Genomic DNA, 15,134 nt, shown 5'->3' on the forward strand with positions numbered 1-15,134 from the left:
TTGAACCAGTACGCCTGGACCTGATTCTCTGCGTTTCTAGCATGCTCTAGGATGATCAACAGTTGTTGCTAGTCTGAGGACCACACTTTGAGTAGCAAGGTTCTAGAGCAATTGTTAGCTAATTAAAAAAAAAAGATGAGTCTTATATGTGATTTCAAATTTTCTTGTGGCCTTATTAAAAAGAATTTTAAAAGATCAGGTGAAACTAATTTGATGATTAGATTTTATTTAACCCACTACATCCCAAATATGAGGATTTCGATGGGCAAAATTACTATGAGCTGTATTACATATATATTTTTTTAAGTCTTTGAAATCTGGTGTATACTTTACATTTTGTCCATCTGAATTCGGACCAGCCACATTTCACGTGCTCAACGGCCACATGAGGCCAGTGGCTGCCGCATTCCCCAGTTCTAGAGAATCTCCTGGGCTCTACGGGGCTGAGGAACAGTGTCTGGTTCTCAGACCCCAAGGAGTGGCTCAGGGCTAATAGGGTGGGAGGCAAAAGAAGGGCACCAGGAGGCACGAGTGAGAACAGATTCAGCAGCCAAAGATGTGTGGCCCGAAATCGCCCTGAGAGGAGAGGGCAGTAGGAGGGAGCTCTGGATGGCGTCAGGACTCAAAGCAATGTGGCTATTATTACTATTATCATTACTATCTGTTCCTAGGCAACACTCCCAATAACTTTCTTAAGCTAAAAAAAATTGAGACAGGATTGCCATATAATATTATACTAGCTTCAGGTGTACACAATTGTATACATTGAAAAATGATTGCCACGATATGTCAGGGTAATGTCTATTGCTGCACATAAGTTACGTTTTCTTTTCTTGCCATATGAACTTTTGATATACTCTCTTAGCGACTTTCAAACATACAATTCATTATTTTAAGATATACTCTGTCAGCGACTTTCAAATAGACAGTTATTAACCGTAGTCACCATGGTGTACATTACATCCACAGGACTTACGTATCTTTTTCTGTTTGACTGCACTGGCCCTGTGTTGTGGCTCAGGTCTTAGCTGCCCCACAGCATGTGGGATCTTAGTCCCCCAACCAGGGATTGAACCTTCATCCCCTGCAATGGAAGGTGGATTCTTAACCACTAGACTACCAGGGAAGTCCCCTTATTTGTCTTATAACTGGAGGTCTGTATCTTTTGATTACCTTCATTTTAAGACTCACAGCACACTTAAAATTGTGTACCATTCACTCTAGCTGACCAGGCATGATACTATTACTGCCAAATTTTTGCAAATTTTTTTTCTCCCCCAAATATCATAGGACCGTTGACATTTAAAGATTGCCTCAGTGAGTGCTCAAAGCTCTTCACATAAGGTCCTTACAACTATTTTTGAGATACCAAATATATTACAGTTTCTAAAGTTAAATTTCAGAGAAATGCATTTACAGTGACAGTTTCCCAGAAGAAGCAAGGCCATGTTTCAACGTCAGGGGATTTTATTTCTGTTTCATATTTCAGTTTGAACTTCCTTACCCTTCTTATGTCTTTCCTAAGAGAAAAAGCAGAGGCAACTAATGTTGATCTGCAGGAATCCTTAATACAGAAAAAAGACGATTTAGTCCAGAGAGTAATTTTGTGGTGTCTGCCTGGCTGGGCGAAAACCACCCAGACTTCAAGCTGCACTCACATTGGAAATCTACTTATATCTCCATTTCTTTCAGGACATGCCGCTTTATTTATTTTTCTGCTTCTTGCTGTGTAACCATTTTCATCATGGGGGCCAAATCTGTTCACCTATACCAGCAGGAATAAACACTGAAGTGCAAAGCACAGGGTGGGGCTCAGGAGTTCAGAGGGCTGGGTATGCAGTGGGGATGTGTCCTGGGCCAGCTGGGGGCCAGAGACTGTCCCAGGCCTGGGGCTCTGTGATTGGCTCAGTCCATCTCAAGAGGGAGGAGGGGGCGGGCGATGGGGAAAGAAGGGACACCATGGGTGTCTGAGCCCTCCTCCAGTATGCAAAGTTCACCTTCAAAATAGCCATTTCCCTCTGAAAGACACAGTGCAGGAAGCTCATCTTCTTCACTGTTTCCATTTCCCCTTTTCTCTCACTCTCAGCAAAGGTCCTGTATTTAAGAGACTGCCCTGTTTAAACTCCCCTCCTCCAAGAACTGAGCCATTCATCTCTTGGCACTGCTTGGATACAGCTGTAATTATAGCTGTACAAGCTCATCGATACACGAAGAACATGGACTAATCATTATCTTTCAAAAGCCGTGATGGTCCCAGTGGTCCTGGGTACAGGCGCATCCTCCTTTTCCCTATTGCCAGGAGCTTTGGAGGGATATTTTTAACCTTAATTACATATCCCCGAGATGCTCTCCTTTCCAGCTTGCTTTTCTTTGTGTGAAACTCTCGAGGTACTCTGGAGACAGAAATGACAGCTGGCAGACAAGCTCTGCGTCCTTAGCCTGAGAGTCAGCTTGCAGAGGAGCTGCCTCGGGGCAGATGAAGCCTGGGGCAGCTCCTGATTAACTCTGCAGCCCGCCCCCAAACTCCCCCGCTGCCTTTAGTTCTTTCCAGACCCGTCCTGGTGTGCCCACTGCACCCCTGCATGTAGGCAGAGCAGATTATGAAACAGCAGCCCCCGTCACTCCCTACTCCTCTCTGTGGATGTTCTTGTTATAGGAGGAATCGTAATTCTGAGCTCGCAGGCACTTGGAGGTCTCTAGTCCATGCCCTTCCTTTTATAGGGGAGGAAATGGAAGACATTCCTCTCTCACTCATATATTTATGCCTTGTTCAAGCTTTTAGCAAATACTTAGGAGGCTCAGATGGTAAAGAATCTGCCTGCAATGCAGGAGACCCAGGTTCCATCCCTGGGCTGGGCAGATCCCCTGGAGAAGGGAATGGCTACCCACTCCAGTATTATGGCCTGGAGAATTCCATGGACAGAGGAGCCTGGCGAGCTGCAGCCCATGGGGTCTCGAAGAGTCAGACACCACTGAGTGACTAACACTCCTGAGCCCTAATCTGTGCCAGGTGCTCTCCCAGAGGCTACAGATACCGGTGTGAGCCAGACAGACAAGGTCTTAGCTCATCTTTATGGTGGAGACAGATGAGAAGCGAGTGGATCAATAAATCACAAAGACTGTCACTGAGGGAGCTAGAACCACAGCGCCTCAAAGATGCCCATGCCTCAATGCTGCCTGGAACCTATGAGAGTGTTTTATTATGTGGTATTGGGGAATTAAGATGCAGAGAGAATTAAGGTTACCTTGAATTATTTAGGTGGCCCAATCCAATCCCAAGGGTCTTCATAAGGTAAAGAGGGAGGTTGGAGAGTCAGACCCAGAGAGGCGGCATGGTGACAAAGCGTGACTGGCCATCCCTGGCTTAGACAGTGGAGAAATGGGCCATGAGTCAAGGATCACAGCCCTGCTAATTCCTTGACTGTAGCCCAGTGAGACCCATTTCAGACTTCCAACCCTCAGAACTGTAAGATCATACATGTAATGTTTTTAAACCACTACATTTATGGTAATTTGTTACAGCGGCAATAGGAACTAATCCCGTTGCAGAAAATGATAAGGGTTATAAAGAAAAACAAAATAATGAGGGCATGGCTTTAGATGAGGAGGCCTGGGAGTAACACTGGGGCAGTCAGCTATGGGGTGACGTCAGGGGACAGAGTCTGAGGCAGAGGCCAGGGCAAGTGCAAAGATCCTGGGGCAGGGAAGAGCTTTGACAGGATTGACTATCTGCTCAATGCCTTTCCAGGAGAGAGAGTGATTTTGTCATCTGGTTTCCGGAGCAGCCACTGGTCTTTCTTGCACACTTCTGAGAACATTTCGATCTGTTCGTTTAAATGCCTGGTCTCCCTCTTTAAGGACTGGAACTGAATCTTTCCCTTGTCCCAATATGAGGGGCTAAGGCCTCATTTGCCAGTCATTGGATTTGGGGAAACACACGTCTCCAGGACTTTAGAACTTTCCCCCCAAATCATGAGGCAGCACAAATATTATCGAAAGACAGGGGAACACTCTGATCACCATCAGCCTCTTGGAATTCTTTTTACTTGGACAGTCAGGAGCAGAAGAAATGAAGGGACTTTGGAAACTTCTTACTTAACCTCTTCTGGTAAATCCCTTTGTAGAAAATGACTAAGTGATGACCTACTAATTAATTTAATATTGAGCGGGGTGAGAAATTTGGATTTCTTGGGGTTGCTCAAAACGGGGCTCATCTCTGCTAAGAACCAGGCGAGGGAGTTAAGGTTAACCTCAAAAGTTTTCTTGAGCACCGAGAGGGAAATTGGGGCACCATCTTTCAAGCCAGGTGCAGCTGGGCCTTTCATTTGGTCAGTGGTCATGAAGACTGCCCTGGGCTGGGCTCCAGGGCAGACACAGAGACGAGAGAGACCCTCACTGTTCCCGAGGCACCCACTGTCCCCTAGGCACCCACTGTCCCCTGTGGGAGACCGCCACAGGGCTGAGTACAACCCCACACAGCAAGGGCGTGGTAGTGGGAAGACGGCAAGTACTAGGGGAACGTAGAACAGAGGGAGGTGATTTGGGGGAAGGATTGGCGGGGCCATTTCCTTCCTCCAGGTTAAGGGGAGCTCCTTTTGCTGTAGAAGGTTCCCAAAACACCTCTACTTTAAGCTCTACACACCTGGGGTTCAGGGTGTCATCTTGCTAAGTCCTGGATCTCTAGACTGAATGTTCTGTGCAGGCAGAGACTGGGTCTGTGAGGCTGACTGTTGGCCTTCTTTGCCCAACTAATATGTGCTGAACGAATGGCTGTGCAGAGTCTCAGCTAAGCATTCTGGAACATGACCACTCAGCTTAAGAACAGGGTCATCTTGAACCTCATTCAAGAAGGTTAATGGCTCAAACGGTACACAACTCACAGCTCCTTCCAAAGCTGGGGCCAACTTTCTGTGGTCGGGAAAACAAAAGCGGGTAGACATGGCGGCAGCTTGAGATTTCATCTGGAGCTCACCTTCCAGCCAGGGGGCCCCACTGGAACAGACGACCTGCCCACGATGCAGAGGCAGTCGACCAAGGCATGAAAAATCAGTGCCAAGTCAGGAGATACAGTGGATAGTGTGCTGCTGCTGCAAAGCCGCTTCAGTCGTGTCCGACTCTGTGCAACCCGAGAGATGGCAGCCCACCAGGCTCCCCCGTCCCTGGGATTCTCCAGGCAAGAACACTGGAGTGGGTTGCCATTGCCTTCTCCAAGGCATGAAAGTGAAAAGGGAAAGTGAAGTTGCTCAGTCGTGTCCGACTCTTTGCGACCCCATGGACTGCAGCCTACCAGGCTCCTCTGCCCATGGGATTTTCCAGGCAAGAGTACTGGAGTGGGGTGCCATCGCCTTCTCCAGTGGATAGTGTGGACCCAATTAAAAATGACAACAGCAGCGAGGGCAAAACAAGCCCTAATTTTAAAAGAAACACATAGGCTTTCTATATGTTTAAGGGTGGCAGCAGAATTAATTCATTCAGTAAATATCTACTGGGGTCTCCCCCAGTGGCTCAGCGATGAAGAATCTGCCAAAAATGCAGAAGATGCGGGTTCAATCCCTGGGTCAGGAAGATTCCCTGGAGAAAATGGCAAACGGTATTCTTGCCTGGGAAATCCCATGGACAGACGAGCCTGGTCCATGGGGTTGCAAAAGAGTCAGACATGACTTAGCAACTACAAATATCTATTGAATGCCCACTACATGCCAGGAACAGCTCTAAGAGAAATAATGAATAAATCAAGCAATAAATATATAAAGTTAGATACTCACAAGTGCCATCAAGAAGACAAAGCAGGGTAAGGGGTTTGAGAGCCATAGGTGGGGGGCAAAAGGCTGGTGGCTCTTTCAATGGAGTAATCAGCAATTACTTTCTTAGAGGAAAGACTCTTTTCTGTAGGACAGCTCTAAGTAGCCTCTTACATGTACTAAGGTTGGACTCAGAATCTGATCTTGACAGTGAAGTTAGAGAAGACACTAAACTATTCTGCAAGAAGCAAGTAATTGCTAAAGTACTGATTGGTTTTTGTGCTTTTTCTGGTTAGAATTAGAGAAAGGGATATCAAACCCCTTAGGGTTTTATGTGGGGCATGGAGACAAATGGCACGAGTATCTGGGTGGGCAGCAGTGGTCCTAGCAACATGGCATAGGCCGCGCTGAAAACTGAAGATACACATGTCAGCGGGGATACACGTGTCAGACCATGATTTGTGAGCTTCTGGTGCAGTGAAACCTGACGCTCAATTGCAATGTCTCTTTCTCTCCTTTGAAATTCCCCCAGAATAGTCCAAACGTTTGCATATTGAGGTACTTTTAGCTGCACGTAACAGAAAACCCAATTTAACTACTGTACTTGAACAAAAAGGAATTAACTGTCTCACAAACAGGAAGTCTAGAGGCCAGGCAATAACCAGGCTGCTTAATCCTGCTCAGTTAATTCAATGGCATCATTGAGGACCCAGGTTCATTTTATCCTTCTGGTCTGTCCTCTGCAGCCTGGCCTCACTTTCCAGTGACTGCTCCTCTTGGTTTCAAGATGGCAGCAGCAACTCCAGCAAGCACATCCTACAATGAACGGCTTTCAAACTTCGAAAATGGATCTTTTCATCCTGTGTCTTCTTCTAAGACAAATAAACCTTTACCAGAAGCCTTCTGGAACATTTCCCATCACATCTCATTGATTACTATTGCATCATATTCCTGGCAGTTACATTACATTACAATATTCCTGAATATTCATTGGAAGGACTGATGCTGAAGCTGAAGCTCCAATACCTTGGCCACCTGATACAAAGAACTGACTTATTAGAAAAGACTCTAGGAAAGGAAAGATTGAAGGCAGAAGGAGAAGCGGATGACAGAGGATGAGACAGTTGAATGACATCAGCTAGTCAATGGACATGAGTTTGAGCAAGCTCCAGGAGGTGGTGAAGGACAGGGAAGCCTGGAGCGCAGCAGTCCATGGGGTCGCAAAGAGCTGGACATGATGAGCGACTGAACAACAACAGCAATATTCCTGTGCTTAAGCCCACCAGCCACAGCTAGTGTTGGCCCCCCGTGTGGGCTCTGCTTTGGGCTACAAATAAGAAACGGTCCACCTGGGGCAAGGTGGACCGGAAGGCTTACGGCATGAGAAGCAGCGACAAGATGGGCAGAGTGGGGAGGGGGAGAGGGTAGAGACAGTCATTTGGAGGTAGAGAGGGTGGATAGAAGCCAGAAGAGCTGGAGTCAACACTTACTAAAGATCAAACAGAAGAAAAGTCTTCTGAGACAAAGACAGACCCAGGTTTTGCAAAGTGAACAGGCTGAATACATTCCAGGAACTACTGATGCAAGGAAAATGACAAGGGTGGTAAAGAATTCCCACCAGCTTCAAAGCAGAAAATGAAAAATACTGGTTCCCTGTAATGGGGCTGGTACCAGCTTGGCCTTGGATTACTGTATTTTAATACACTTTGTATACTGAGTGTCCTAAATTTTTTTTTTCTTTTAGTTTTTGGCCACGGCATGCTGCGTGTGGGATCTTAGTTCCCTGACTGGGGATCAAAACTGCACACCCTGCCTTGGAAATATGGAGTCTTAACCACTATACCAGGGACATCAGGTATACTAGGTTTCTGAAGACAGTAGAACACTGCCTCTGTAGAATTTTGAAGGGAAATTTGGTCCCCAAGAATTTCATCTTCATCAGATTTCCTTCTGAATCTGATGGCAACTGGAAAATGTTTTGAGATACCCAGAAGCTTGGGAAACAGATCTGTCCTTGTTCTATGGCAGATTACAATAAAATGAAATGAAATAAAATTACATTAAAATGCAGGCTTCTAGAATGTGGCTGTCACAGCCTAAAGGGACTGCTTGGTTGCTGTGGACCACATCGTGGGCCCCACTGTGGACCACACAGCCGCCGAGTCCCGCAAGGCGGCCCCGCGTGCAGGCTTATGTTGCCCATGCATCTTCTGCTCCTCTTGCGCAATGTCAGGAAGTCTGTGTTCGAGCCACATCCTTCACCCAGCGGTTCAGACGGAATCTTTTACTTCACTTGGTGACCACTCAGAACAATAACAGCTGCCACCCTCTTCCTGAGCTAAACAACAATGGCTCAACCGTCAACCCTCCCGGACAGTTGTGACGGAACGGCTTTTAGAAAGTTGTTTTGTTTTTTCCTCTCTGCAAAAGCCACACTGACCAGAGCAACGTGACGGCCACTGTCAGGGACCAGGAACTGAGTCATGAGTCTATCGCCTGAACGGCTCAAGCCACCGGGGTTTTCTTCTAAATGGGGAAAGAATACCTGGAGACTATGAGGCAGATGGTTTCAAATTCCCTCTTCACCCAAAGTTGCCTTAAAACCTGAATCTGTGTTCCTGTCTTGACTTCGACACTCACCAGCCAGGGCAGAATCTCAACCACAAGAAAAGACAGGAAGTTTGCAGCAAACGTCACTGTGACGGTGGACCAGCAGAGGCTTTTATTTTCTCCTTTATTCTTCTGTGTGGAAGGATGTCAGAGGAGCAGCAGGGGTGGGAGGGTCGCAGGATGGAGCTGTAGGGCCCCATGCACTTGGACTGTGGCAGTGGGTTTTTTACGTGCCAGCCTTGGGGCCTCCCCGTTCCAGCTGACCCATCAAGACTGCTCGCCCTGCCTTGACGTCCCTGGGAGGAGAGTCATTGCAAAAGGCCTCGGGAACCCCAGAGCTCACTCTGGAGTCAGCAGTCCTCCTCCGAGGGCCACTTCCCTTTCCATGTCGGGGCGGGAGTCGGGGCCTTACGAGAAACCCACTCTCGGTGTGGGAAATGGGACTGAGGGGCCGGCCCTCAGAGTCCTGCCCACCCCCAGCACCAGCAGCTCCACCTCCAGTCTGGAAGGTTCCCAGGCTCAAGGGCAGCTATTGAATGACGGCTTAAATCCCCGGGCTGCTGGGGACACCGTGGAAACTCTCAGCCTGAGGAGCCGAGCTGAGGGTGCCTGATCGGCACAAACTGGTCTCCTTCCCACCACCCCTGAGCACTGCTAGAACCTTCTAGAACTTCCAGTCTCCCTTCCCCTCCCCCTCTACACTGCCTCTGTGCCCCCCTGGTTCCCTCTTTTTTTTTTTTTCTATCAGAACTGCCCCCCAGCACTCATCTCTACCCCTCCCTCTTTCTTCTTTCACTTTTTCTTCCTCCCTCTCGTTCACTTTTTGTTTTCTTTTCCTTTTTGGGCAAGCATCTGGGACCCTTGTCCCTAGCCAGGGATTGAACCCACGACCCCTCCATTGGCAGCAGAGTCCTAACCACTGCACTACCAGGGACGTCCCTTCCTCTCTCTTCCCTTTCTCTTTCCCTGCCTCCCTCTTTGCTCTTTCACTGTGCCTTCTTTCCTCTCTCTTCCTTTCTCCTTCTCTCTCCATCCCATTTCCTGCCCTTCTTCCCTCCTCCCTCATCTGAGCTCGAGGTAGAACTGACTTAGGCTGGTTCACAGGTGTCCTCGTCTTGTTCGAGGTCTGTTTCTCTGAAAGCAAATCAAGACTTTAAAGGTATGCCAGCGTTTTTGTTTTTGTTTTTGTTTTTCACTTTAGGGTATTGTATTGGTTTTGCCATGCATTGACATGAATCCGCCAAAAAAAAAAAATACAATAGAATCAATAACAAAAAATATATATAAATAAATAAAGAGAAAAATAAATAAAGCCATGCCGGTGGCTCCCCCTTCTCCACACCTCGCGCCTAGCCCTGCCACTGACCACTCCCCTTGGCTGCGTATTTTACCTGCAGTCTCGGAGGCCTGATTTTGAGCCCCACTTCACAGCAGAGTCACACTCACGCCCGAGACCACACAGCTGGCACAAGCTTGACTTGACCCAGCTGGGAACTGGGTGGTTGGCTTGCCTTCCAGGTGCCTCAACAGATTTACTGCAAAGGCCAAATGTCATCTCTGATCATTTATTATCTACAACCATGGAAGGAAAAGTAGCCTCTCCCTCTGAGAGGTTCCATCTCCCTGCCTCCCTGTCCTCCTTCCTGGGACAGAATCCGTCCTTCTCTAACGCATTCAATGCCCAGCTGGGTTTGGACACACCTTCTGAGGTCGAAAAATAGAAGGCTTAGTCAGGCAGGTCTGGAGCCTGGGCGTGATGCCCCACTTCTGCGGGGCTCAGCGACCTCCATGCTTTAAAGCACAGGGGTTGAGTGAAGTTACGGCTTACACGCTTCCCACCCATCTCTGATGTTTCGTAAGTCTGGGGATGGTGGAGTGAGAATCGAGTCCCCCAGGGTCAGGCTCGCTCCTCCACCTGAGCTACCTGGGGACCGTCACTTGACTGACTTCACGAGGTTGGCAAGCAACAGAGACAGAGTGTCTCCTTCGGTTTTGACAAAAAGCGGGAGGCCCCGGGTGAGAACAGCTAAGGCGATTAGAATAAGATGAAAGTCTTTGCTGCTTCACTTGGCAATGTTTCAGGCCAGATCTTATTTGGGGAGCCTTCTATTCTGGGGGTACCCAACAGACTCAGGTGTAAGGAATGAGTTATTTAGAAACTGTGGCTAAGCTCAGAAAAGAATATGAGGTTTCTGCCTCAACATGAAAAGAGGAACTGGAGTTAAAATGAGCCCCGATCAGTAGGCACTGAAGCTGCGACAACCCCGGGACTTGGCCTGACCATGCGCGTGGTTTAACCACCTCCTCGTGCACAGCTGCTCTGACCATCTTGTGCGCTGTTGTGTCTTTGCAGGAGTACAAATGGCCCAGGCTGCCTTGGCACCCCCAGCTCCCCATACCCTGGTTACTGGTCTTGGCCAAAAGGAGGTCCCAGGCCCAGTGCCCGGGTTGGGGAAAGATGCGTCCAGCAGGGTCCAGCTTTTCTATGAGATCTGCCTGGCTGAGTGTAGGCCTCAGGTAATGATGCCTCAACCCCACAACTCTACCTGTTGTCCGAGCCATGGGTGGGTCCCTGCTCCAAGACAGAGGATTGCAGAGAAAGCCGTTGATGGCTGAGCCGACCAGGTTCCCTCTCGGGACTGGCAACTCAGGAATGAGACTGTTGGTGGGAGCAGGGCAGACTCACCAAGACGGGCTAAGAAAGGGGCCCCTTGCAGAGAAAGCCGTTGAAGTCCAAGCCAATCAGTTTCCCTCTCGGGACTGGCAACTCAGTAGCGAGCCTGTTGGTGGGAGCAGGGCAGATCCCCCAAAAGGGGCTGAGTCGTGGCAGGTAGCACCTGGACCGCAGGGCCCCAAGTCCTTCCGGTCCAGGCCCAGCCTTCTCCCTCCTTGCGCTGTACATCTCCCCCAGGGCTGCCCACACTCCTTGCACACGTTAGCCAAACTGAGTCTCTGTTCTTTTTGACCCCCAAAGCCTAGTGAGGCCCCAGGTTCAGAAGCTGCTGCAGGACTGGCAGCCATTCCCTGGAAAACGTGATGTCACGGCAGCAAGGAGTGACGTCGAGAGGGTCCAGACCTGCGTGCAACTTAAGACGGTTACAAGCCGTGAGTGCAGACTCTGTACAAGAAGCCACAGTCGGGCCTTTTCCAGTTTACAACCTAGTCATACTTAAAGTCTTCTTCCCTTTGAAGGAATAAAAGAAACCACAAGGGGAAAAAAGATCAAAAGCCCCGACTAACTTTTAACTCGAGAGTTTAAACTCCTTTCAGCAAACCACCAATCAAGGACACTAACCTCTGTGGGAAAGTTCACACAGTCCTAGACTTGGGGAAAATTCAAGGCCATTGAGCCCCACCAGCCCCCCAGGCAGGCCTCCCCTTGGGCAGTCTTGTCCCTGACAGGTGAGGAGCCCACAACAAGACCACCATCCCAGTGGTGGGTGGCTGCCAAGTCTTGAAAAGACTGCCTAGTCTTAGGGTACCAACGTGTGTTCCTGGTGACAAGGCTGAGACATGGGAGCGTCCCAGATGATCCAGAAACATTCAAACAGGTGTTCTTTAGATACCACTGCAGATGCATGTGTGGGAAAGGACCAAGAAGCCAGAAGCTATGCTCAGCCTGACCTGTGTGCGTGTGCACGAGAGCACACTCAGTTGTGTCCAACTCTTCGCAGCCCCATGTACCCCAGGGACCTGCCTATTGTCCAGTTTTGTCTGTCCCACTGCCTCCTGAGTGCGTGTTGAGTCGCTTCAGCCGTGTCCGACTCTGTGCAATCCCATAGACTGAAGCCCGCCAGGCTCCTCTGTCCATGGGGATTCTCCAGACAAGAATACTGGAGCGGGTTACCATGCCCTTCTCCAGGGGATCCTCCCGACCCAGGGACTGAACCCAGATTTCTTGCATTGCAGGCAGATTCTTTACCGTCTGAGCCACCAGGGAAGCCTGTTGCATCCTAGTTCTGCACAAAATGCATCATTCCATTTATCTCCGGAATCAATGATTGCACGCCACCTCACCCCTTCCACTTCTACTTTCTTTTCAACTAAACCCCTGGTCCTGTCATGGCTCCTCCATGATGTGGTGTCCTGACCCTCGCCTATCCTGGCCACTCTGCTAGGCACGCGGGTGGGGGGCGGTGCCCCTCCCCAGGGGCCGGAGAGCTGAGTGTCACTCCTCTGCCCCCACTAGTGAGAGCATCTCTGTTGTCGTGTATTGTGATGACACCACACCCGTGGGTCTTGTCACACAAACCGTATGGAGGGTGGTTTTCCTGGACTCAGCACACCTGGTGTGTCCTTCCGTAACCTTTTTCTTCCTTCTCTCTCTCTCTCTTTTTTGGCCAAGTTGCACAGCTTGTGTTTTCAGGATCTTTAGTTCCTTGACCAAGTACGGAACCCGGGTCCGCAGCAATGAAAGGGCCGAGTCCCAACCACTGGACCAGTAGGGAACTCCCTCTTTAACCTTTATAATCAGGGTTTTACGTGTTCGGACTTTCCATGGGGAAATCAGATGTCATGATGCCTTTGACAAAACAGGTCTCTATGAATTCAAAGGTATTATTTCCTGCTCATCCTTAGGGTGATCTTCTAGCCCCTCAAAACCTACAGTCTGCTGTCCTGCAAGCTCCCTCTCTTCTCTCCTTCATGGCCCACTTACTCTCACGCATTTGAACGCACCGAAGAAAAGAATCAACCACCGCAGTCACTTTTCCTTTGCATCTGAGCGTGCTTATTCCTGCTATTTCCCCTTCACACCCGCGAACACAGACAGCGTCTGTGGTGCCTGCTCCATCACGCCCCGGAGCAGGTCCATTTGCAGGGTCACAGTCTGCCCGCTGAGCAACCCCAGCCAGGGTCCTCTAGGAGAAAGACAGGCTCAGACAAGCCCCACGTCTAGGCTGCCTGGAACACCCGGTTTCTCCCCTCCTTCCTCTTTCGCTGCCAGTATACATTGCAGTCAAGGTCACGTTTCAAGGTTCCTGAAAGACTCACCTGAACAGTGAATTTATCATCTTCATTGGGCAGAATCCTGTAAGTGTAAACACAATTCCGGTACCTGAAACAGACCAAGTGCTGAGTTAGAACCTATATATTCCTTTTTCTGGACGTCGAGGGGCCTGGGACAGAGGCACCACTTGCCCCCTCCCACCTCACCCCCCCAGCACTCAAGGAGCCTCAAAGGAAGGTGGTGGAGTCCCTGGGGCATGGTTCACTTTGGTGCTTGACAGCTCTGTGGGTTGATCTAAAGGGGTCCTCCACTTGGAAGGGCTTCCTCAGCCTCTGGGCTGTCCTGTTGGCCAAGCAAAATGGAGCCAGAGTGGGTGTTTGAAGAAGGAACGAGACCCTAGCGGAGTTGAGCACAGTGGGAGCATGCCAAGTGGGAGGTGGGCACAGCCACAGAGGGGCCGCACTGGCCAGGGTGAGGCTCACACAGCTTTGGGTGGAAGTCCCCCACCCTCTGTGGCTGCTTCCCCCGGAGACTTTACCCCACAGGCTTGTTCTCCCGAAGGCTGGCCACGATTCCTTCAGAAAGCTGGATTTTCCCAGAAGCCTTAGGGTGAGCCTCAGGGTAGCTTCTAACACAGAAGGGCAAGAAATCCTGGATTCTCTTTCTAGAGGCTCAGCCTTCCTCTGGTCCAGAGGACTCCGATGTGGGAAGGAAGGAGAGCCACTTTTTCCTTTCCTAAAAGCCTTGAGAGGAAGGGGGGCTGTCAGGTCTGAGTGTGTGGGGGAGGGGCCCATGGATAGGTGGTCCAGCAGGGGCAGCCAGCCTGCAGACAGCCTGGTGGCAGCGGGCAGCCACGGAGTTCCCCTGGCTTGGCTACTGAGGCCACAGGGGTAAGGAATTTGGGGGACACCACTTGGGTCTTACACTCTCAGTTGAAATGACTGTTCTATCCTCTCACCCATAATCTCCCATCCCCACTTCCCCCACATGGGATTCTCACGGACCCTGAAAACTTGCCCACCCCTCTAGACCCCCAGGCAGCTCCACACTCCGGCTCATAGAGGCTCATGTTGTTTCGATGATCAAAGTGATGCTTCAGTACAAAGCGGTCATTCATTTAACCTCTCCTAGGTGCCCAGCACTCAATACTTATGTGTTACTGTTTAACTAGATTTTGAAGTTATTCACTAGTTAACAAAATTTAAGACCACTCAGAAAGGTACAAAATGAAAAAAAAAAAAATGTATCCTTCCCCAGTCCTGTGAATTCTTTGGAGTTCCTACTCCTTTTGTAAATCATTCCAGAACGTTTAAACATACACATAAATTGACGCATAGCTTTTAAATGCAAATAACATCATATTACATATATTGTTCTAGAATTTTCTGCTTTTCACCAAAACAATATATATATATATATTAGCAATCTGTCCAAGTCATGTTCCATCACATGACCAGCTAATCATTTATTTGACTAGACCATGATGATGAACAGGTAGTTTTGTGTGTGTGTGTGTGTGTGTGTGTGTGGTGTGTGAGTCACTCACTCGTGTCCAATTCTTGTGACCCTATGGACTATAGCCCACCAGGCTCCTCTGTCCATGGAATTATCCTTGTCCATGGCAAGAATATTGGAGTGGGGAGCCACTCCCTTCTCTAGGGGATTTTCCCCTTCCCAGGGATCAGACCTGGGGCTCCCACGTTGCAGGCAGATTCTTCGCTAAGCCACCAAGGAAGCCTGGATAGGTAGTTATTTGGGGCTTTTCACTACTATAAATAGTGCTGCAGTGAACATCTCTGTTCTGACCTCTTGTGTACATGGGTGAATCCTCAGTA

The 15,134-nt window shown here is 49.2% G+C and overlaps 1 protein-coding gene across 1 annotated transcript in view; it reads right to left on the bottom strand.

Annotated features, from left to right (window-relative positions):
* Positions 1 to 15,134, bottom strand: part of INPP5D (inositol polyphosphate-5-phosphatase D) — a 137,946-nt gene that overhangs the window by 102,580 nt on the left and 20,232 nt on the right. Inside the window, exon 2 of the mRNA XM_018041075.1 lies at positions 13,344 to 13,407. Within this exon, the coding sequence (XP_017896564.1) occupies positions 13,344 to 13,407 (64 nt within the window). The remainder of the gene's footprint in view (positions 1 to 13,343; positions 13,408 to 15,134) is intronic.

The sequence above is a fragment of the Capra hircus genome, chromosome 3, assembly GCF_001704415.2.
Source record: "Capra hircus breed San Clemente chromosome 3, ASM170441v1, whole genome shotgun sequence".
NCBI classification, from domain to species: domain Eukaryota; kingdom Metazoa; phylum Chordata; class Mammalia; order Artiodactyla; family Bovidae; genus Capra; species Capra hircus.